Raw genomic sequence first — 22,525 nt, forward strand, 5'->3', positions numbered from 1 at the left:
TCCACTAGCTAGGGAGTGGGTTTCCGTGTACTGCATAGCCCTATACCCTTCCCCATGGCTAGCAAAAGTAAAATATATTGGCAGGCTAGCAAAGAAAACATGCTTAATTTGCATAATTTTAGGGCACAAAATGTGCGCATTCTTATGCCAACACTGTAGGTCTGAACATTTCATAAAGTTTTGTGATAATCAATACACTTAAGTCACCAAAATGTATCTGAATTTGTGTTTTATTGAATGTGATTGCTTAATTATCCTTTAACATAGCCTTTGGTAAACATTTATACCTACTTCATAATTTAAAAAAATGTCTTACATACTTATGGTAATCTTGACACTTAAAGCAGATCTTTGTTTGATAAAGCAGAGAGATTAAAAGTGATAAAATGTTCATATCCTTTATTGTTTGGCTCATAAACTTCCCTTGTAAGAAGCCCTTAAAATAGTGACCAGATAACAAATTTAGCCCCTACTTAAAAGTTCTCATATAAATACAATCTGTCATCTCCTATAGTTTTGGAACATCATATCTCTGTACTGTATTTGCAGAAAAATAGTCTGTCTTTTTTTAAGAGAAGCAGCACCTCAGCCAACTGGAGCATTGGAAGAAGACCAGAGGGCTCCCCAGATCACATTTGCTTGGCTTTTTTTGGTATCAAAATAGGAGTGCCCTTTGGACCTAAGCCAAAAGTGTTTAACAGAATGGTTAAAATTCAGGAGGCATAATTTTAAAAACCAAAAAATGAAACCCAAACCCCAAAAGGTAGGTGCCACGTTTGACAACTCTTTTGGTCCCAGTGATCTAGCATTTGTCCATACAGTCACATCTTTCCATAAAGGCAAACAAGTAAACCCTAAATAATTCCTCTGAGCATTGTTGTTCAGTATAAATGTACCACAATCTGTGCAACGACCTATAAAAATGACCAAACCCAAAGTGGCAACTTTGTAAAATCAGCACTGCAAATGAAACCTAGATCGGTGCTCCCTTTGGAAGAAATAGACTGTGCGATACAGAATATTTTGTGAAATCCGGAGGTCCAAGGGCGCCACCTTATGTTAGTCCCTGACGAGGAGACACACATGTTTACATCTCTCCAAAGAAAGTGGGTTCCTCAGGGTAAGAGACATGAATGACAGCGTCCCTTTTTACAGACGTTTTTCCCATGGTGCCATAGTTCTGGTGATCCAAATTATCCATAGCTGACCTTTCATTAGGAGAACGCAGTAGAACATGGGGTACAAACATCTGGAACGGCAGAAAATTGGAATCTTGAATAATTTAAAGAGGCAAGATATGATAATTTCAAAATGGATCAAATATTTTTATCTCATCCCCTATTCTTCTTTTTCCCACCTATCTTCTGCATGGAGGCTGAATGTTGTTTTGTTCCTCTCTGGATTCTTAAACCAGAAATGAGTGTTTAGTAGGAGAAACAGCATTTCATGATTCTACAAAAATCTTTCCCCCCATGATTAAGGACAAAACTTGGAATATTTGGTTCAAACAAAATAAGACTGCCATATCTGAACACTATTACTTTGTAGAGAATGTGTTTTCTAAATATGTCTTTGTTGCACCTAAAACCTATGCAAGAATATATTTTGTCAACAGAAGAACTTTAGGTCAGCTAGGCCTGAAGGCAACCAAAGCAAGTGTTTTGTCACCACAGAACTTGCTGATACAAACAAATCCTTTCCAGGCAAGAAACTTGCTTTGCCGAGAAGAATTAATAATTGTTTTCTGATAAATGCTTACAGCAGATTTTCGAGTTGTTGTTACTGAAATAGCATCAGTCCCCATTTCATCTTTTTTCTCTGTCTGCAAGTATCAATAGAGAAGAGACAAACAAATATTAAAATTTGTGAAAATATGCCCAGTCTTGTGTAAAACATAATATTTAACTCTATTGCTCCTGTTTGCCAGTACTCCCAGTTCTATCATTTAACACGAAGAAGCAAGTACATAGCTATACAGGAAGAACTCCCTCCTTTTTTAACATAACACTTAAATATTTACAGCTAGGGTAAGCTATTAATTAGTCAGAACTTAGCTTTACTGATGTAATTGCTTTAACGGTTTATTGTTTAAAATGTGTTATATTTGATTGTAACCCACCCTGTAATCATATTTGACAGTGTGTGGCATACAAAAACCACCAAATAAATGAATAAAGTAGCTCAACTGGCTTTGGATTTAGTGTTAAGTGCCAAATTAAGTGAAGCAGAAATGATTGGCAACTCCCAGATACAATAAGAGTGATTTACCTTATAATTCAGAGGGCTGAGGTACTTGAAGCAGCCAAAGCAGGTATAGCCGATGCAAACACAAATTGCTATGGCTACAACTAGGAATGTAAATAAAGTTGTAGGTGCTCTAAAACCTAAGGAGAAATGTTTACAAAATATGAAATAAAATAGGGAATGAGATAAGAAGGTGGGGAAATCTCAGCAGCCACACACACAAGCAACACACGCAAATCTTGAAATATGGGAATGTACCGTATCATTTTAAAACTATTCTTCTGCCTTTTAAATTAGAACAGGGTTCTGCCGTGTGGCGAGGGCGACTGTCCTGTTTCACCGCTTGAGTTGAAATACCAAGGTACCAGCCCCCTATCACACTGAAGCCTTGTTTACCAGGCTGAAATGGCTATGGTTTCCGGCCATATCTTGCCAAAACCCAGAAGCTGCAGCCACTTCTCCCTGACACAGTATGCCCCCCCCCCCCCGCATTATAAGCAGTAGTAGCAGCAAGATCTCCAGAAGATCTCGCCAGAAGTCGCTGCCACTTCTTGGGTTCTCCGGCAGTGATGGCAAGGGGTGGATGAGGCACCTGTGGGGATGCCACCCCTTGGGATTTTGCTACCTGAGGCACCCGCTTCAGTCTGCCTCATGGGCAGGCCGGCCTTGCTCGATGGACTGACTTCCAACACTCCCAGGCAACTTGGCTAGGAACGCTGAGCGTTAATAGTCCAGCATCATGGGGGGGGGCACCTTGCTGGCTACCCCTGCGCTAGAAGACCTGCCTATGTCTCAGTGTTTGGGACTGCACCATTAGCTGTTCCCCGAATTGGCAGCCCTACACTTCAGCTATATCTTTGCCCTTTGCTCCCACTCACACAGCGCAGAGATATCCATTTTCAACAACAAAAATTACTACTTGCCTGCTACATAAGCCTCTCAGATGTCTGACCATTTGCACGCCACACATACTTACCTAGCCTCAAAAAGGAGAAGAAATACAGCCAAAACAGGCAGAGAATTGGAGCTGCAAGGGCTTGAGTCACAGCCGCAGAATGGATTCGTTTCTCTAGCTTTGCAGGAAGGTATGCAAAGTAGAGATTGTGGCGGTCAACGGTATGCTTTAGGAGCAAATAAATTAATCCTGAAAATAGGAAATAATGCCAGAGTTACAAAAATGTTTTTTCTGCTGCCATTTCTCACCACAGAACCATGAAGATGCTAACTGTCCCCTTTGTTCTATACAAGCCAAGGCACCAAAATGTTCTTGTGGCTGCAGACTCAGTGATTGCCAGGAATCAAAAGGTAAACAGCATATAAAATACCAGACTCTTGTTTTTATAATGTTGCACTGTTTTAGTGTTGTTAGCCGCCCTGAGCCCGGCTTCGGCTGGGGAGGGCGGGATATGAATAAAATTTATTATTATTATTTATTATTACTGACTTTGAATAAATTAGCAGCTTCAGTTTTATAAGGTTATACAAATGCTTCATTTCCTCTTGTGGGGTGCCATTATATGGTATGAGGAAAGGCTCTAGCATGTGCTCTTTCCACCGAGACGTCTCTGCTTTAAATTGTGTGAACTAGCAAAGTTCTGTTGTTTTAAATCCCATCCAACATTCTGCTTTTTTCATGTTTATTTTGTGATGCACACTAGTAACGTGTTTGTTCAGCTGTGAAGAACTATCAGCATTCTGTTACCATGTGTTTGAGGAATTCACTATGGTTTTGTTTAGTTAATAATTTTATTTGTTTAATAATTGCAAAGGAAAAACACAACCACCACACTTTTGGTGGTATAAAGAACAGGATCTCCATTCAGAAGAAGAGAAATGCCATGCTTGTCTCCTCAGAAGTTCAATGAGACTTGATTTCCAGATAAGCAGGACTGTAACCTAACTGTTATTAGAAGACAAGCACATAGCTTCTATAAGGTTGTTAAATATGTAATAATTGAAACATAAAAACCAATGCTTGTTTCTGGGAAACCAGATTCTACAGAAAAATAAAGCACACAATTTCTAACCAAAATTCAGTTGGCAAAAATGGTGCCTGTTCGTTGTATCAAACTGAAACAAAGATCAGATACAGTGGTACCTCAGGTTACATACGCTTCAGGTTACATACGCTTCAGGTTACAGATTCTGCTAACCCAGAAATAGTACCTTGGGTTAAGAACTTTGCTTCAGGATGAGAACAGAAATTGTGCCTCGGCGGTGCGGCGGCAGCAGGAGGCCCCATTAGCTAAAGTGGTGCTTCAGATTAAGAACAGTTTCAGGTTAAGAACAGACCTCCGGAACGAATTAAGTACTTAACCTGAGGTACCACTGTACATCTTTCCAAGTATGTTGCTATATTCAACTGGTGTTGTTTGTTTGTTTTCTGCTTTAAAAAACCCACCGATGTATTTGGGATCCCTGGCATGAAAGATTACATTTAGTAGAATCCACATTTTGTTTAGTATCTAGAATGATTTTTGTAGGAATAAAAAAAATACATTCCAGAAAACAAAGGTAATAAAACTAGGCACTACTGTAAATAAGAATGTTAAACATTTTTATACCAGGTGTACCATAATTTGCCAGCCCTGTGCTATGGAATATTTGTCCAGCGGGCATCAATGCTGTTAAGCTCTGGATGTATCTTGAAGACTTTATGCTGACAGGCCTATTCAGCTGTTTACTTTCCTTTTTAGATGAGCCAGGTATTCTTGTGATTATTCTGTGCTGTTTTAAAGTATCTTATGTTTTAGGACACTTGCAATATATGGGAAGTATGAGCTACACCTGAGAGCTATGTCCTCATAGGTTGTTTCATGAGCTAGCAGCTCCCTTTTTCATCCTCAAGACCGCAAAATCCATAGCCTAGTCTTCTTATTGGTCTACGCTGACCTTTTAATGTTTCTCATGTTGCACTTCCTACAATGCGTAACCCCTTTCAGATAAAAAAATACTATGCTATACTAATGAATACAACAAAAAGTATATAAATGGGAACTAAGAATAATATAGAGGCAAACCTAAAAAGCATGCGGAACATGTATTTCGATTAACCAGCACTACACTAAGTTCCCATTGAGAGCAGCAAAATGATTTAAGTTGTCGTGCTCTTTTCTTACCCTGTGTGACAAGTCAGCCGGCACAGAAACTAGTATAACACATATATTTATCACTCTCAATACTACATTCAAGCCACCAAGCCCTCCTGTTTGTCCTATTGCAATTCCAGCACACTGGCCAACTTACCAAATGGGACAATAAGGGGGCAGGTGATGCTGTAGGCCATGATGACGGTGAACACACAGAGTGTCCACGCATACATTGCTCCAAACGCAAACTGAAATGCTTGGTGCTACAAGGAAATAAAACATTTGCATTAAGTGTTGCAGGGACAATATTCTGCCTCTTATTCTCTCCATGGGACGTGGGTGGCGCTGTGGGTAAAAGCCTCAGCGCCTAGGACTTGCCGATTGCATGGTCGGCGGTTCGAATCCCCGCAGCGGGCTGCGCTCCCGCTGCTCAGTCCCAGCGCCTGCCAACCTAGCAGTGCAAGTAGATAAATAGGGACCGCTTTCTAGCGGGAAGGTAAACGGCGTTTCCGTGTGCGGCTCTGGCTAGCCAGAGCAGCGATGTCACGCTGGCCACGTGACCCGGAAGTGTCTCCGGACAACGCTGGCCCCTGGCCTCTTAAGTGAGATGGGCGCACAACCCTAGAGTCTGTCAAGACTGGCCCGTACGGGCAGGGGTACCTTTACCTTTACCTTTATTCTCTCCATACACCAGTTATTTTAAAAGTGGTGCACGCCACACTTTAGCAGACATGCATCAGCAACCTTTGGGGGCATGAGTACTGATATCAGTTGCATCGCCAGAAATTTGTTGCGACAATTGAGAGAGCGCCACTTTACTCAGGAGAACTGAATCATGTTACGAAGTTAAACAAAAAGCCAGATCTGTAAATACTTTCAAATGTTGGGGTCCTTAGATGGAAAGATTTTCTATGCTTCCTAAAAGAAAAATGGGGGGGGGAGGGAAGCTGCTGTGTTTGAGCTGATATACACTGAGTGAGTGTTGTGCTACAGAGATTAACCAGAAAGCTGGGGAATCACCAACAAGATTGAAATTATCAGGACGACCAGAGTCCAGGGATGAATGCCGGAAGCCCATATGAACAGAGATGCAAAATATTGCTGTGTATGGTTGACAGGAATATAAAATTCTTTGTGCAATAGGTCTAGGTTTCATACCTGCTTAACATGTTTTCTCTCAGAACTGGATTTGGCCATAAACATGCGAGCAGTGTATACCAGGAGTCCTGGCAAACGCAACAGCTCCATTCCAGTGCCAATGAAAGCCGATGCAATCACATAGTTCACAAAGAAGGCTCCTTGGTCAGGCAAAAAGACACACCTGCACGAAGTTTTAGAAGAAGAAGAAACACAAGTGAGTGATGAAGAAGAAGAAGGTGAAAAACCTCACCTGGTCACCAATTAACATCCCCTACCCCTGCCTGCTCTGGGGAGAACTCTACTAGATCTCATTATATGTCCCAGTATGCCTGATCTCTGGGAGGTAAACTAAGTTGGAAAAGGTAGGTAAATGGAAAGAAAGAGGCAAATAACAAGGCAAAACTGTGTTTGAATAAAAGAAAGGAAAAGACTTAGCTAATATTGAAGAAATGCAGGAGTAATAGAGGAGGTACTGCTTCTATCTAGAATATGCTATGGCAGCGTGCTCACAATTGATTGCGTATTCAATAAAATTAAACCACATTTAACTATTTTCAATTTCTGCATTAATTTCTCCAACAATGTTGTTTGCCAAACTTTCTGAAACCAGAATTCCAGATTGTCCATTTTAAATTGCAATAGCAGTTCTAGTAGCAACTGGGTGATGAACTAATAATTATTTGTGATGCAGCAAACTCAGAGGGCCAAATGTGGTGACGGAGTAACCTGCTGTTTAGTAATTAAGCAAGATGGTTTTTTTTAACTTAGGGGATTTACAGTGCAAGTGGCAGTAGTTGCCAACCACCTGGCACCCCTCCAACCCAAAGGAAACGCTTCAGAACTGTTAAGAGAAAGTTTATGAGATAACATTTATGATTATTATTTTTAAACCCAGCTCTCCAGCTTGTGCTGATATAAGAATGTGTGTTTATTCCGAGGTTGTGACTTCTATTTGAATATCACATTTCTATTCCCACACATTTTTGAAATCAGGAATACACCTGTAACCTTTGTCTACTAGAATTTTATGTATGACAGGCACTCAGCTTCTAAGCACCATACTTTCAAATTGCTCTAGCTGCCTTTTTTGCATTTTCCTTGATAATTTGCTTATTTTGAAAATAATTACTTAATTGAAAATAGTTAAATTTGGTTTAATTTTATTGAATGCATGCTTGTCCACCTGCCATAGCATATTCTAGACTGTGGCTTGTATAATAGCAATGAGTAATAATTTATATTCCATATACAATGACTACTTCAACAGAAAGTAAAAGATGTTGCGTTTAACTTCCATATATTTAAATATGAATCTTCCTGTGACTTTCAGTGATAATACACATAAATAACGATAATTGGCTCCATAACAGCCAAGCTAGGGAAGCATCATCTAGACTCTCTTTAATCTCTTCTTCAGAAAGGAGATTTACCACTTCTATAAAAGTCTTTCAAATGAAACAACTGTTTATCTTTCCATGCCTCAATATTATATGCGTTGCATTTATTATAAAATGTTGGATGTAACTGTACAGGAAGCAAAAGAGACACTGAAGGTACCAAATATGCTGCATGCTTAACTTAGACTCTAGATGTTGTTAAGTTGAATCTATTAGGTCAAAGTTCAAGATTTGTGTTTAAGGAAAAGGTAAGCATCAACCAGTAGATTCTGTAGTCACTCCTTTATGGACAATGTTGTTAAGACAAAATGCAATAATGTTTTCTGGGCTCCCAGAGTAATTTATTTTTGCAGGTTAAGCAAATGGTTGAATATTCTAGACAGATGTAGGGTTGTTCACAGTATCTAGATGACATACAAGCCCCTGGGCAGGTAGAAAAAGGATCTTAACTACTTACTCTAATCTAAATCTAGATTCAGATGCGCGGTCAAACACCCAACGAAAGAAGACATCGAGACTGGAAGAAATATGCTAGCATTAGTCTCCATAATTCACTACAGACAACACATGAACAAAATGGTCGTTCTAAGCACATCATTGTTATTTAAGAGTTTTAGTTACCCTTTTGTTTTGAACAATTCCCTACAAAACAGAGGAAGTTATATATGGCTAAAGGTCAAAACAGATGTGACTTGGGAGATCTGTGTAAGGATCTACCCCAACTTCTTAATTAAAACACAATTAACCAAACTTAAAAGCAGCTGCTGTGAGGCCTCCAATTTTGATTGGGGTATGGATGATGAGGAAAGGGGTGTTCAGCTCTTTCTGCAGATACCATTTCCCTAAACCCCTTGAAATTGCCTCATTTGAGGGAGGGGGAGAACAGATGCCTGAATACTGTCAGGAAGAAAGGTGGTTAAACTTTGGGGAAACGGTTAACACATCTCAGCAGCACATAAAAGACCATCACCTCTCCTCACAGTTGCTTTTTAAGTTAGAAAATAAAAAGAACAACCCAAGACTTTCTGTGCCACCTCTGCTTTGGCCTTTAAGTCCCACTGAAATCAATGAGGAAAAAAGTAATGAACTGTGTCCTTACATCCCTTTTATTTTAATGGGATTTTGGTGTCATTGCACACTAGGTAAAGGTAAAGGGACCTCCTCCCCTCCGCCTGTGCCCCTGGCAGGGGCCTTCCTCGCCAACCCCTAGCTACAGCCCTGGGTTTTTACCTGGTCAAACCAAGTGAAGGCAAAATTAGCACCATGAAGATTAAAAAAGTGTAGACCTTATGCATCATTATTCTGTTTTCACCAGACCTATAAAAAAAAGAAAATATCAATCATATGACCTATAAAAAAAAGAAAATATCAATCATATGACCTATAAAAAAAAGAAAATATCAATCATATGAAACATACTTATGTTATAAAACATGGGTCTTTCCCTTCTTCTACCTTTCCAGTTCTTACAGGCAACAAAAAATGAAATTTTACTATTTTGCCCGACTGCACTGACTGCCAATTAGTTTCCGAGCCCAATTCAAAGTGCTGGTTTTGACCTATAAAGCTTTAAACGGCTCAGAACCACAATGCCTTAATTACCACATCTCCCCATATGAACTGACCCAGACTTTGTGATAATCATCTTATGCCCTTCTTGAGCTGTCCCTTCCACGAGAGGTCCGGAGGGCGGCAACACGAGAATGGGCCTTTTCTGTGGTGGCCTCCCATTTGTGGAATGCTCTCCCAAGGAGGCTCGCCTGACGCCCTCATTACATAGCTTTTGGTGCCTTCGGCTGATTAAACAATGTATGGCCTTTTAAATGTGTCTTGCGGGGGGGCGGCTATTTTTTATGTTATTCCTTTAATTAAGCTACAATTAGTGCAGAATGCAGCTGACAAGAACACTGACTGGAGTGTCTACCAAGATAATATAATGCAAAACTTGAAAGATCTACATTGGTTGCCTATATTCTACTGGGCTGGGTATTCTGGTGCTTGTATTGTCTTATATGTACAGGTATCTGAAGGAAAAACCACCCCTGAATCAGCCTGCTTTGGCCCTTCAAACTACGTGGTAGGCTTTCTCATTGTCTTACTACCAGGTGAAATACAGTGCATAAGATAGGGCCTTCTTGGGGGTGGTGCCTTGATTGTGGAATGTTCTTCTTCTAGAAATAAAGCTGGTGGCATTTTGGCCCCAAACGTTTATCTGTTTGCCCATGTGTGTATGGGATTATAGCTGCCCAGCAACTGATAGCCAAGAGAGGCTCTATGGGTGTTTTTAATTACTGATGTTCAGTGCTGTGTTTTCAACTCCCTGGAAATGTAATGATTTAACTAAGCTGGGATTGTCTGATAAAGGGTAAACTTCTTTTTTTAAAATATTGGAAGACAGACACATAATAAATGCCGTAGGCTAGGGATTGAGAATCTGTGGTCCTCCAGATGTTGTTGGGTGACAACTGTCATCATTCCTAACCTTCGACCTGATTGGAGTCCAACAAAATCTGGATGTTTCCTATCCTTGTCATAAGCAATCCATAGTCACAACAGGTCTACCTTAAAAACATTCAGTCTTTCAGTGCACACTCCCATAAATCAAACACTCCACCTGATTAGAAACTTTAGCAAAACAAATAAAAACAACATGATAGATTGTATTAGTTAACTCACCTAGCGAAAAGAGAGTGGCTCTTGTTATAATATGGCATGACCCTCATGGTCCCTTCCAACCATAGCTGTCAAGTGTCCCTTATTTCAGCGCCATGTCCCGCGGCTGTCCCTTATTGATAGATGTCCCTTAAATGTCCCGTAAATGATGTCCCTTAAATTTCAAAGGAAGCAGCTCCTCTCCCTCCCTCCCTGCCTGCCAGGGAGGAGGGAGGCTCCAACTGTGTTGCTTGGCTGTGTTGCTCACCCAATAAGAAGTCTAAGAACGACTGGGGGGTGGAGCTTGCATGCCTTGTGTGTGGCTAGTTAATGCAAGCTGAGGGGGTTTTTGAATGCTGGACGCCATTTTGTTGCACGTGCTGCTGCAAACTTTGCAGTGCAAAGCCAGGCCGGGGAGCCATCTTAAGTTGAGGCTGCATAGGGCTTGTGGTGCATGTGATTCAGATTCTATTCAGTTGAACCTCTGGTTACAAAGTTGGTTGGACAGTGTTCTCGAAGCTACCAGCATGAGTTTGACCAGACTGCAGGAGGACAGGAAGACTGGAGTGCCTGGAACAGGTGAGGCTGCAGGTCCCTTATTTTGGCTGCTGGTCCCTTATTTTCAAATCTGTAAGTTGACAGCTATGCTTCCAACTCTATGATTAATATCTAACTTCACCTTTGCCTTATGGCATGTTTACATTAAAAATCAGTGTTTACTTGGGAGGAATGGAAGCTGCTAGTTTTTGCAGTTCTACTTTCTTTAAAGTATGTATACCCTTCCTTCCACAGAATTTTGAGGTCTTTAACTAACAAAAAAGGAACATATATTCTTACGTTGTCCAGTGCGATTCAAGAAACGTTGAGTACAATACTATTGTTGGCAGCAAAGCTGAAAAGGACCACAGAATGAGTGTTGGGAAGAACTGGCTCACAACAGGGTTCTGTGAGGATGGAGAGGAAAGAGAAAGCAATGAAGCCCATTTCTATTTAGTCACCTTGAAAACAACTGAGCTGAAAGAATATCTGTTATATTAGCTTTTAAGAAAGGTATCCAACTAACCGAATATGGCTTAGTCTGTGGGAAGAATACAGAGGTGGTGACTAGGATTTGGCCAGTTACACCGGGCTTCCTCAACCTCGGCCCTCCAGATGTTTTGAGACTACAATTCCCAGCATCCCTGACCACTGGTACTGCTAGCTAGGGATCATGGGAGTTGTAGGCCAAAAACATCTGGAGGGCCAAGGCTGAGGAAGCCTGAGTTACACAGACTTTGACGAAAGATTAAGAAGAAAGAGAGTGTTTGCATAATTACAATTTCTGGGCAAAACCCTCTAAAAAAATCTTTGTGGGAGGTGTTACATAGGACTGTACCATTTCCAGCTCATCTACACTTTCCAAGTTTTCCCATGAGGGCATTAACAGAGAATGAAACCGGAATGTAATGGGCTACTCACATTAAGATAGTGAATAGGCTTGGTTACATTAAACTTGTCCATTGTCGAGATAATGATGGAAGGGGTTGTCAAGAAAAAGAGCACAATAAACAGGAACAAGTTGATGCTAAGCCAAAGAAACCACCACTTCGCCCCTTGAACTGAGAGCTTTTCCCTGCAAGTGAGAAGACACAGCAGATCAGCAAGTATTCTATACTTTGCAATAATGGTATTAACAGATGTGCCTGTTGCTTAAACAAGTACAAAGCATGGGGCAGGGAAGAAAGAGGCATGATTTGAAGTAGGAAATAACAGGTAGGGTGATGCCTTATCCCTTTTAAACATGACTGTGAGAAGGGCGGTTATTCTTTTGCTGTTTTGTTAAATTATTTACAGTGGTACCTCGAGTTAAGTACTTAATTCATTCCGGAGGTCCGTTCTTAACCTGAAGCACCACTTTAGCTAATGGGGCCTCCTGCTGCTGCCGTGCCGCCAGAGCACGATTTCTGTTCTCATCCTGAAGCAAAGTTCTTAACCCAAGGTACTATTTCTGGGTTAGCGGAGTCTGTAACCTGAAGCGTATGCAACCTGAAGCGTATGTAACCCGAGGTACCACTGTACTTGTTTTTATCCTGTATTTTATTCTGTGATCTGCCCTGAGATCTTATGATGAAGGGCAGTATATAAATCTAATAAATAATATAAATAAAAATAATAAAGTTACCAACAGATATCCTCTGGATAAGTAGCATATGCAACATTCCACTTTGAAACAGAGAGTTCCTTGCTGTAGGCTGACGGCTGAGGTTCTGCAACACACCTAAAGCCTTGACATTTACAGGCATTGAAATCTTTAAGAATACTGCAATAAAATAAAATATTTCAGCATTCATACTTGGAATTACTTGATAATGTACAGAGAAACTGCTAGGAAAGTTACTATGCATGATCAAAGCAACCCCTGCGTAACCTTTCAATGTCACACAGCCACCAGAGGGTAACAATCAATATTGTTTCTTAGATTAAAACTGTGTATGCAGACACAAGTTATAACATATAAAAGTAATCTAACTCTGAGTAGGCCATTCAGGCTGCAAGTACTTTAAATATCATTAACAACCTTGTTGTGGTTTTCACTGCCAAAAAATTAATACAGGAACTCTTCTGGAATTTGAATCCTTAGGTCTTTCGGATAAATGCAGTTCAAACAGAAGAGGTTCATTATTTGATTAAGACAAAAGTCAATTGCCAGCTAAAATTAGTTAAATGTGAGGAGAGGAATGGGTGAAAAACCTCAGATGAGCTGAAAAGGCAATGTACTCTGAGTTCCATCTGCTGACTTCCTGTGGTATTTAAACAGATGCATGCATGGTTTTGGGCAGGGGGTGGGGTGAACTGGGATTGGTTTGTGTTTCATTTAGTGTAAATAATTCCGCTTTGATGACCATATTGAATTAAAAGAACAAAACACTTACTGTGTTGCCATGCCTTTCTCCTCAAATGTTACAAAAGCCATTCCCAGTGGCTTCTCATAAATTTGCTTTTCCTCTTTCAAATATTCGCTCAAATATTTATTGCTAACCTTGGTGTAGTAATCTATAGCATCCTCCTGTTGAAAGGAAGATTCTGTTACAAAAAGAGTGTTGAATAGTTCTTAACAGTTCAGATCTGGAAGTAGTACTGTTTTCACTTTTCATATATTAAGCTTTTCCTATTTTAAGCAGACATCATATACAAAAACTACAAAGCATTTTATCTTCCACACAGTTTTAAGACAAGTAATAAAACAGGCTCTTTACCTTTTTGCAACCTCTGACATCACAACAGCAGAACTGGCCAAACCATTTTGTGTGAATGAGACATCGTTTACCACTCTTCTGAAACGCTTGTGTATAATAAGCCACATGTTTCTCTGCCTTTTTTCTGGGCACAAACACATAAGGTTTCATGATGCAAAAACAGATTAATTCCCCAAAACTATGTGCCCATCTTAGAAACACATTTTTATAAGTAAGTTACAGAACAGCCCAAATACATACATATAATGCAACATGTGTACTAAAGATCTAAAACTTGTATCAGCTTATGAATGCCAAATCTTGCAGGTATGCACTATGTAGACCGATAGTGTTCCTATAATGTGGAAATATATATTTCTATACTCTATATTTCTGTATATATTATGTTTTTGTCCTACCCTTCCCCAAGGAGTCATCCATGAGGCTCTCTTATTTTACCCTCACGATATTCCTCTAGGATAGACTAAAGTTGAGAGACAGCAATTGGCCCCAGATCATACGCTGAGCTTCTTCACCTCGTAAGAGATTTGAACCTGGATATCCTCAATCACCAAACCCCAACATACTGCTTTGCAATTTCAGGAACCACAAACTGAACTGGAGTTAAGAAAAGCTACAGGGCTGTTACACACTGTAGGGACATTATGGCTACATGTGGTAAAAGTCACTCTGTACCTCTGTATAGAAAACTATAACTTTCTCTTGCTAATATATTGTTTCTGTATGCAAAACTTAATAGTATCTCATGATTGATTCTGCAAGGCTGAAATATTCTTAACAACAGCAAAGATAATACCAGCAGCCTGGTACTGGTGATCATCTCTAGCACCAGATCATCTTGCTATTAACGTATTTTAAAATGAAGTGAATGCAGTTTCACCAGGACATTTTTCATGCAGGTACCTTTCTGTGTAGAGAGAGGTGAGTTTGGCCACATTATAACATAGCTGGACCTCTTGTACAGCGCAGGTTGGATACGCTTCACTGCAAAAGGTTGAAACAGATAATTCCAAACTGTAGTAAGATGGTGACAAACACTGCGTTTTAAAATAAGTAGGCTCAGAATATAAATTTAGACATTTTAACACAAGGCTATTGTGATTGGGGCTCAAAGTCGTCTGAAGCACAGACTTGCTGTCCTCAATACTCTTTAAAAACTGATTTGGTGGCAGGTGCCAGAAGGAGGACACTCCTATCACAGCCTAGAAGGTACAGGACCCCTAGAATACTGTTGCAATAGCTACTGCCAGGTGCCAGAAATGGCCTACCAAATTCCCTGGTAATGATACTGCAGCCTTGAAAACTACACTTTCCAAAGTTCTGGGCTTTGGAATAATGAAGGAATAATGAAGAATAATGAAGGCTACCCACATTCTGGTGACATGGGAAGGGAGCACAAATTCCATACAAAGCAGTTAGCCAAGTGCTGGAAAGCTCTCCTCTGACTGCTCTATCGACCCCCTCTTATGCCAATTTAAAATTAATTGTTGGCACAAGTTTACAAAGTTGTCAAGATACAGTGCCCCTTGCTCTTCTGTACCATTCCAGCTAGCCTCCCCGTTTTTGTTTTTGTTTTTTACAGTTCTTCTTGTAGTGGGTGGGTAGATAGGACTAACCCCTGGTGCCAGCTAATATGGACAAGGTCTCTCCTTAAGAAGGAAGTCTAGTGGCTTATCAATCCTTGGCTCTCACTACACACAACACAGCTAGGGTAGACACTAAATTCAAGACCTACATTTAGACAGGCTTTGCTAATCAATTTTTAATAATAGTGTGTAGGTAAAATTAAACAATAACTTAGTTATGTATTTCGTTAAGGGAGCTTAAAACTACAAGGACCCTTTAAACAAAGAAAAATAAGCTCAAATAGAAATTCAGCCTCCCTCCCTCTCTCTCTTTTTTACTTACTTAAAGTGATTTTCTATGGTTGTTGCTTTGGCATTTTTGGGAAGATGAGTTATGAACAATGTGCGTTTTACCTACAGAACAGAAATTATTAGTTTCTCAGAGACTCTGAACTAGGGAAGAAGCTAGAAAAGAGACACATTGTTATATATTTCAAGTTGGACTGTGTGTATTTGAAGAGGAGGGAAAAAACAAGGATTACAAGTCTGACCTCCCCCCGTTCACAAAAAAACACTTTCCGCCCCCGGCTGTAACAGAACGGAATACAAGCTCCACCAAATTTCTTGGTTTTGTGTGTGTTCTGTTTTGCAGACTTGTCCCACAACCCAGCAAATCAGAAATGTGCATACATGATTTGTCAAGGGGTAGTTTTTCTGGTTTTAGGTTAGCTTACACTAGGAGAAGTAGCAACACACATTTTTAAGAATATAGAAACTTACTATGCTTTCTTCTTCATATTTGATGGCTTGAGTGTGATGTCTCATAAAGACAACGGTCAAAATCATGTACACAACAGCAAAAATAGTGTGCAGCCAGAAAAGACTGTTCCTGTGGAACACAAGTTTTGATGTATTAGAAGTGAAATGACTGGAGTATAACATTTGCCTAAGCTACTATTCAATTTATGACTGTTTAGTGGTCAGCAAGGCAGGATAGCAATCATAAGACTGACTATGTTACCTTTTACAACCTCCCCTTAAACCATACAGGACACGTGTCTTTTTAAAAATGTATATTTTGTATGTATATTAAATATATTAAAAATGTATGTTGAGAATGCTCAAGAAAGATTACCTACAACCCAAAATCCATGTAAGCTTTGTGCAAGCATGTTTCAGGATGAAAGCGCAATAAACAGGTCAACCTGAAGGGCCCTTAACTTTGAGGGCAAAGCAAGAAGCATTTAGACCCCACAGTACTTCCAATAGCAACCCAAGTCTATTCCAAATCAAACCAGGGATAAGTAAAATGCAGTACACTTTCCATATATCTTGTTCTGCCATGCCTGCTTTACATACAATACTTGCTTTTTACTTATATGGCAGGGGGGAGGTCCCCAAGTGGTAAAATCAAGGAATGTGAGACTCAGGTAAATACTACAGTACATACACAATATACATATATGATGTTAACATCTCAATAGTTACATACCCTGCTCTTAGGTTTGCAATAGTAGTTCTGCCAAAGCTGTAAGGGTCTTTATCTGAAAAACAGGACAACAGCGCAGTATACACACTTTGAATTAATTCTTTTAAAAAGAACAAAATGCTCTTGAATCACTATATTACCACCACTGATTTATTATAACAGTTCTACCCTTATATACTGCTTTCATTTATAAATCTCAAAGCAGTTTGTAATACAAATAAAAATCATTATTAGTATAGAACATGTCATCAGTATACACACCAGGGATGCTACAGTCAAGGATAAGTAAGCAAGACTCGAGTTTTTTACCTTCCAGCTGTACAAAATAATGGAGGAATGGGGCAGAAATGGCCCCGAGCCTCATATTCCAAAACATTGCAGTAGCTATCACATGTGCTCAAAGATCAAGTCACTGGGAATCTGGCATGCAATATCAGCACACATGCACTACAAGTCAGGCCAAGTTGAAGGACTCATTGAGTTAGCGAGGAAAGAAGTAGATAACCTGTTACTCACTCTCCTCCACCTTAAAATCCATTGACGTCATTACGTATCCTCCATCTCTGTGCTCACCCTTTCCTTGGAAGGGCTGGACACACGGCCATTCTCCCACTGCTAATACCTTCCCACCCCAGACAAACTCCAAACAAGCAGGCTTGCACCAGTTGGGTCCCTCTGCCAGATTCCACAGAGGAACCTATCCCAGGCCCATTAGGTTAGCAACAGTTATGTAGCACCTTTTGGAGCCTAAAAATCACAAAGGAAGGAAGAAAACACTCTTCTCCCCCCCCCCCCGGAAATATAAAGGAAAGAGGCAGAAGGAGCAAGCCGCCACCACTCCCTTCTGCTGTTTGAGGAGTAGGTAGGGGGTTCTAATTTCTTTGCCACTGTGGAATAGCATAGGCCCACCACTTGGATATTACAGTGGTACCTCGCAAGACGAATGCCTCGCAAGACAAAAAACTCGCTAGACGAAAGGTTTTTCCGTTTTCGAGTTGCCTCGCAAGACGAATTTCCCTATGGGCTTGCTTTGCAAGACGAAAACGTCTCGCGACTTTGTTTCCTTTGTCTAAATAATAATTCGCAAGACGAAAAATTCGCTAGACGGCAAAACTTGCGGAACGAATTAATTTCGTCTTGCGGGGCACCACTGTATTTTTAACCATTTGGTATAAACATCCTGATTCCTTTGATATTATCTCAGTAAGAATAAATGCTAAAAATGAGCTTCTGGGTTCCTTTAAAAGACAGAGAAAGCGCAAACTCTGGCTAGAGATATTGATTATTATAATATATATATTTATATATATATTTTTTTTAAAAAACATGCCTTCTTAGTTTTATTGATTTCTTACCTACAAGCTCCAGCGCCTTAAGCATTGCATGTAAAAAGAGACAGATTTTGAGCATACCACTTTCAGTTCCATTGAATGTAGAATGCATTATACAATCCTCTTCTTATGTAGTCTTTTTGCCAACTTAATCACCCCTTAACTTTTCAAACCGCCTTGGTCATGTAAACACAGGCTAGCTTAAAAAGTGATGGAAAGAGGCCTCAGGCTTATTAGGAGTTGTTGACTCCCTTTTTGTGTCATCCTGGGATAAAAGACTGTTTAGCTCTGTTCATAGCCATTATCATTGGTATGCTGAGACATGGAATTCTTATATTTTCAGTGTCCACAACTGTAAACTGAATGGCTAAAACAGCCTAGGATGTGTTCCAAGCCGGAGCTGTTGGTTCAGAAGGAAAACTACCTACACCAGCTAATCTAGGCACATTGTGAGAATCTAATATACTTGGCAAAAAAACCTTAGTCTAGTTACTGAATACCGATGCATATGTTTATACTCTCCATGGAGTAGTAATAGGCTATCATCAACACAGATGTGCTACTCCAATATAGAAGCAGTAATTTATTGTCAAGGCCACAACAGAGGTTTTACCAGATGCCCAAAGGTTTTCTGTAGAAAATGAAATAACTATGATATATCCCACCTACATAAGAGTAAGTGAACCCTGCTCATCAAGGCATTAAAAGTGACACAAAACACCAAGTCATAAAAGGTTCTCACCAAGTAAGTCGCCTGATAAATTGACAGGAAGTATGATGCACAAAGACAGCATGCTGACTACAATCAGCAGGCAGATGAGATGGCGCTGAAAGGCGAGATAGGTAATGGCATCCTCCCCACATTTTACACGAATCTCTTCATCGCTGCACCACAAATAACAGAACAGGTCAGTTGCCAAGTTTTACAAAGGTGGGCGTATGCTTAAGAAGAAGGCTGACTAAGGATTGCATTGCAGCTGCAGACTGAAAATACTCTGTGTTGTACAATATGGTGGTATCATAAAAGGTCACATGGATACAGAAGCAAAAGAGGCTAGGCAGTAAAAAGATGCTGAACGGGTTCAAACAAAAGCACATCCACATGGAAAGAACAACTGGCATTTGGCCCACTGTCTACAATTTACAGAATGTGAGTGCTTTCTCCTTATTCAATTTTATACAAAATGAAAAACTTTTTAAAAATTGGATTATGGAGGCATTATTTGCACAACCAAAAGCAAATGCCAATTTGAAATACAGCTAAACTTTTGAACAGAATTATCACACTAAAGACAATATCCTGCAGGTGCAGAAAGACACAGTAAACACAATAAAAGTAAATAAATTCAATGTTTTTGTAATGGGGCAGGACAGCTTTCCTTACTGTAGAACCCAGCAATGCTGACATCAAAAACTACTGAGCTAGACAGCATTGCACAATTTCAATATACCAACCTGAAAATTATTTCCTCTTATTTCAGAGATACATAATTTCATTTGTTTATTTATTTTTTAGAAAACAAAGAGGTTTACAATATACATAAAAACCATATAAAATTTTAAAATCAGAAATCAACTATTATAGCAGGGTATTTTCTTAATTGTCATCATAAGGTTGGCAGTTCTGTCACAACATTAAATCTAACCCTTAAGCATGACAGTATTTACTGCAAAGCACAGAGCTGTAGGTAAGATCTGTGATCCTGAAAACCATTTTAGTGAGAAGCAGAAGTACACTACTATTCATTATAACTGGAAAAAAGTTTCCTGAAATGAGATAAATTGCAGAGGTGGGAAACCGAAAGTGGAGTCCCTAAGGAAGCTTGCACTTCCTACTTTTGAGAACATCTTAAAAACTCAAATTTAGAATCATGGTTTTCTTGGCAAGCTCATATAAATGAGTCAACAGCAAGATCTAATGATCCTTCCCTAGTGAATTTTTATTTGGGGACTTGTGTCATCACAGCCAGTCTATCCAGCTGTTAAGATGGTAAAAGATCAAAGAAGTGTGTAGGCTTGCTTCATATAATAATGGATTAGCCTTTTTTTAAAAGAAAAAGAAAAAAAGAAATCACACATACTGGGATACGAATTAGAGAGTTTTAAAAAACCCACATTAAATTTATAAATGCCTTTATATAACACAATTCAAATCTTATTTCAAAGCTGTGGGGCTTACTAACTGTTTTTCTAACCATTTTAACCATAGTGCTGTCCCTTCTTGCATTAAATATAAAAGCTTTCTATTCCACCTTATAATTTATAATTCTCAAGGCGGCTAACCAAAATCCAATTGCTGCAATGATAAAGCATAGAACATTAAAAATGTACAGCCCCCTGTTTCCAAAATTGCTAAGAAACTGTTATTAAGCAATGTATAGCATAAAGAGCACTCAGATCTCTCCTACTTTGCATACTCACCTCATTCGAAAGGCAGATATCATCCAAGAACAAAAACCCTAGAAGAAACAGAAATATTCTTTTTTGAATGAGTGGGATCCACATGTTCCCTGAAAAGCTGCTCTTGGGGTTGTGGGGCTATCCAAAATGGCATGCGATTCTGTGCAAGAGGCTGCAAATTGGAACAGGAAACTGGGAGTAATTAGAAGCTATCCCCTTTGCATGAGCAGAAACAACTCCTGCACCCAAAAGCTCTCCGATTCTCCTGCTTGGGTAGGAGGCAGAATGATCAAATTATAAATTTATATTTGTAATTTATTTTACAGGGGAAAAACACTTTGGGTTGGTCCTAAGCCTCCTAATGATATCAGGACACAATGTTTCAGAGAATACCCAAAGTAATTGGAAGGCTTTTTGGGGGGTGGGGTGGAGAAATAAGAAAATGCAAAATACTTAATGCAAAATACTACTGACTTCATCGGGGTCCAAATCATCAGGATTGGCTAAATCACCAGATACAGTGGTATCACTAGAATACACAAAGGAAGACCGCAAAATTAGAATACTAGACTTAACAACAGTTGCTAAAATTCAAAATCATATTTAAAAGAAGCTCAAATAAAGCAGCTAACAGAAATACTCCAAAGGGAAAAGAAACAAATAGTTAGGAGGAAAGCATACTATAGTGAAAACATGAATAACATTTTAGACAATTGGGAGGGGGGAGTTCTGTAGAATCCGTTCTGTAGAAATTATTAACTCTCATATCAATATATGCTCCTTTGCTCCTGAAAAAAGACCTCAAAGCAATATTTTTCTAGATCTCATTCTATGACTAAGAGGACCGTCTCTTCATTTCTAGACACAGTGACACAATACATAGCTCAGATCCAGTATTTCCAAAAGCCCATTGGTGCAAGGATGTTCCCAAATAAGTGGTTTACATTTCCTGCCTCTTAACTACTAAACCAATGGATCCCATCCAAACTAATGAGAGGTCCGTGAGAAGTATTCATGTGGTGTGTGCATGTCCCCACCGCTCAGGAATTACATACCTACTGTCAGGGAACTGCCATCGGCTTAGGGGGGAGAGAGGAAAACCCGGATGGATTACAGAGAGCCCCCAAAGATTGTGGGAAGCAGCTCCTCCTCAGCGGAGGAGAGTAACCACACCTCTAGTGGAGAGGAGCTTCAGGGCTCGGAGGAGGCGAGGCAGTGCCAGGACACCTTGCCTAGGCAAAGCGGGGAGGAGAGAGGTCCTCCGTTACCCACGCCCTTCTTGCGCAGTAAGCTTTTGCGCCGAGAGGGGAGGCACAGACTGGGCGTCAAGAAACTACTTTGCTGGGGAAGGTTTAAGGACCACCCACTCACGGATTCTGCTAGTGAATGAGCCAGCCACGGGAGAGTGGCGCTCTGGACAGATAAAGTTTATTTTGGCATCAAAAGCAAGGCTTCACAGCCGAGCAGGGAGGCATTTGCCTGCTTGCTCTCGAGCAACCCCTTGGAACCATAACACCTACCCTCCATTTCCATTTTTTCCAACTGGGAATTCATGCAGGTATTTCTTTACCAACGTGTGCACCCTTAATAAAAACAACCATGGAAGTGCACAGCAGCAAATGTTGTGAGATTCCACAATGGGCAACATGAATATCCCTTTTGGATCTGTCACCAGAAAGCTGGTCAAGGAAGTCTGCTTGCTGTTCTTCTTTCCCTTGCTGGCATGTTCCCCTATTTCAGCAGAGGGTATAGCTTTCTAAATAACCCATGATGCAACGCAGCCTTGGAGGAAGCTACACAAAGACTTCTCCCCTCGCCCTTCAAATATGAAACTGACAACATTCTGGTAAGTTTCAGGAAGTATGATTCTTTCCTTCTTCCGTGTCCTTAGGTTAACTCTTCACCACCTGTCTTCACATTTCTCTCTTCCTTCACTCCCAATTCACGTTTACACATTGTAGCTGTTTGTTCCCCTTCAAGTT

General features: G+C 40.0%; 1 protein-coding gene across 4 annotated transcripts in view; it reads right to left on the reverse strand.

Moving 5' to 3' along the window:
- Positions 1 to 212: 212 nt before the first annotated feature.
- Positions 213 to 22,525, reverse strand: part of TMEM63A (transmembrane protein 63A) — a 38,893-nt gene continuing 16,580 nt past the window's right edge. For 3 of the 4 annotated variants that reach the window (XM_028724520.2, XM_028724517.2, XM_028724518.2), the window contains 20 exons: positions 21,018 to 21,072; positions 20,565 to 20,602; positions 18,886 to 19,028; positions 16,816 to 16,867; positions 16,104 to 16,212; positions 15,667 to 15,737; positions 14,662 to 14,742; positions 13,759 to 13,882; positions 13,435 to 13,568; positions 12,684 to 12,821; positions 11,981 to 12,134; positions 11,360 to 11,466; positions 9,101 to 9,187; positions 8,328 to 8,387; positions 6,492 to 6,654; positions 5,491 to 5,596; positions 3,221 to 3,388; positions 2,269 to 2,384; positions 1,760 to 1,822; positions 213 to 1,249 (listed from right to left, as the gene is read on the reverse strand). In XM_028724520.2, the coding sequence (XP_028580353.1) occupies positions 1,088 to 1,249; positions 1,760 to 1,822; positions 2,269 to 2,384; positions 3,221 to 3,388; positions 5,491 to 5,596; positions 6,492 to 6,654; positions 8,328 to 8,387; positions 9,101 to 9,187; positions 11,360 to 11,466; positions 11,981 to 12,134; positions 12,684 to 12,821; positions 13,435 to 13,568; positions 13,759 to 13,882; positions 14,662 to 14,742; positions 15,667 to 15,737; positions 16,104 to 16,212; positions 16,816 to 16,867; positions 18,886 to 19,028; positions 20,565 to 20,602; positions 21,018 to 21,072 (2,131 nt within the window). In that variant the 3' untranslated portion in view covers positions 213 to 1,087. The remainder of the gene's footprint in view (positions 1,250 to 1,759; positions 1,823 to 2,268; positions 2,385 to 3,220; positions 3,389 to 5,490; positions 5,597 to 6,491; positions 6,655 to 8,327; positions 8,388 to 9,100; positions 9,188 to 11,359; positions 11,467 to 11,980; positions 12,135 to 12,683; positions 12,822 to 13,434; positions 13,569 to 13,758; positions 13,883 to 14,661; positions 14,743 to 15,666; positions 15,738 to 16,103; positions 16,213 to 16,815; positions 16,868 to 18,885; positions 19,029 to 20,564; positions 20,603 to 21,017; positions 21,073 to 22,525) is intronic. The other variant, XM_077925620.1, reaches the window with a different exon arrangement.

The sequence above is a fragment of the Podarcis muralis genome, chromosome 3 (genome assembly GCF_964188315.1).
Source record: "Podarcis muralis chromosome 3, rPodMur119.hap1.1, whole genome shotgun sequence".
NCBI classification, from domain to species: Eukaryota; Metazoa; Chordata; class Lepidosauria; order Squamata; family Lacertidae; genus Podarcis; species Podarcis muralis.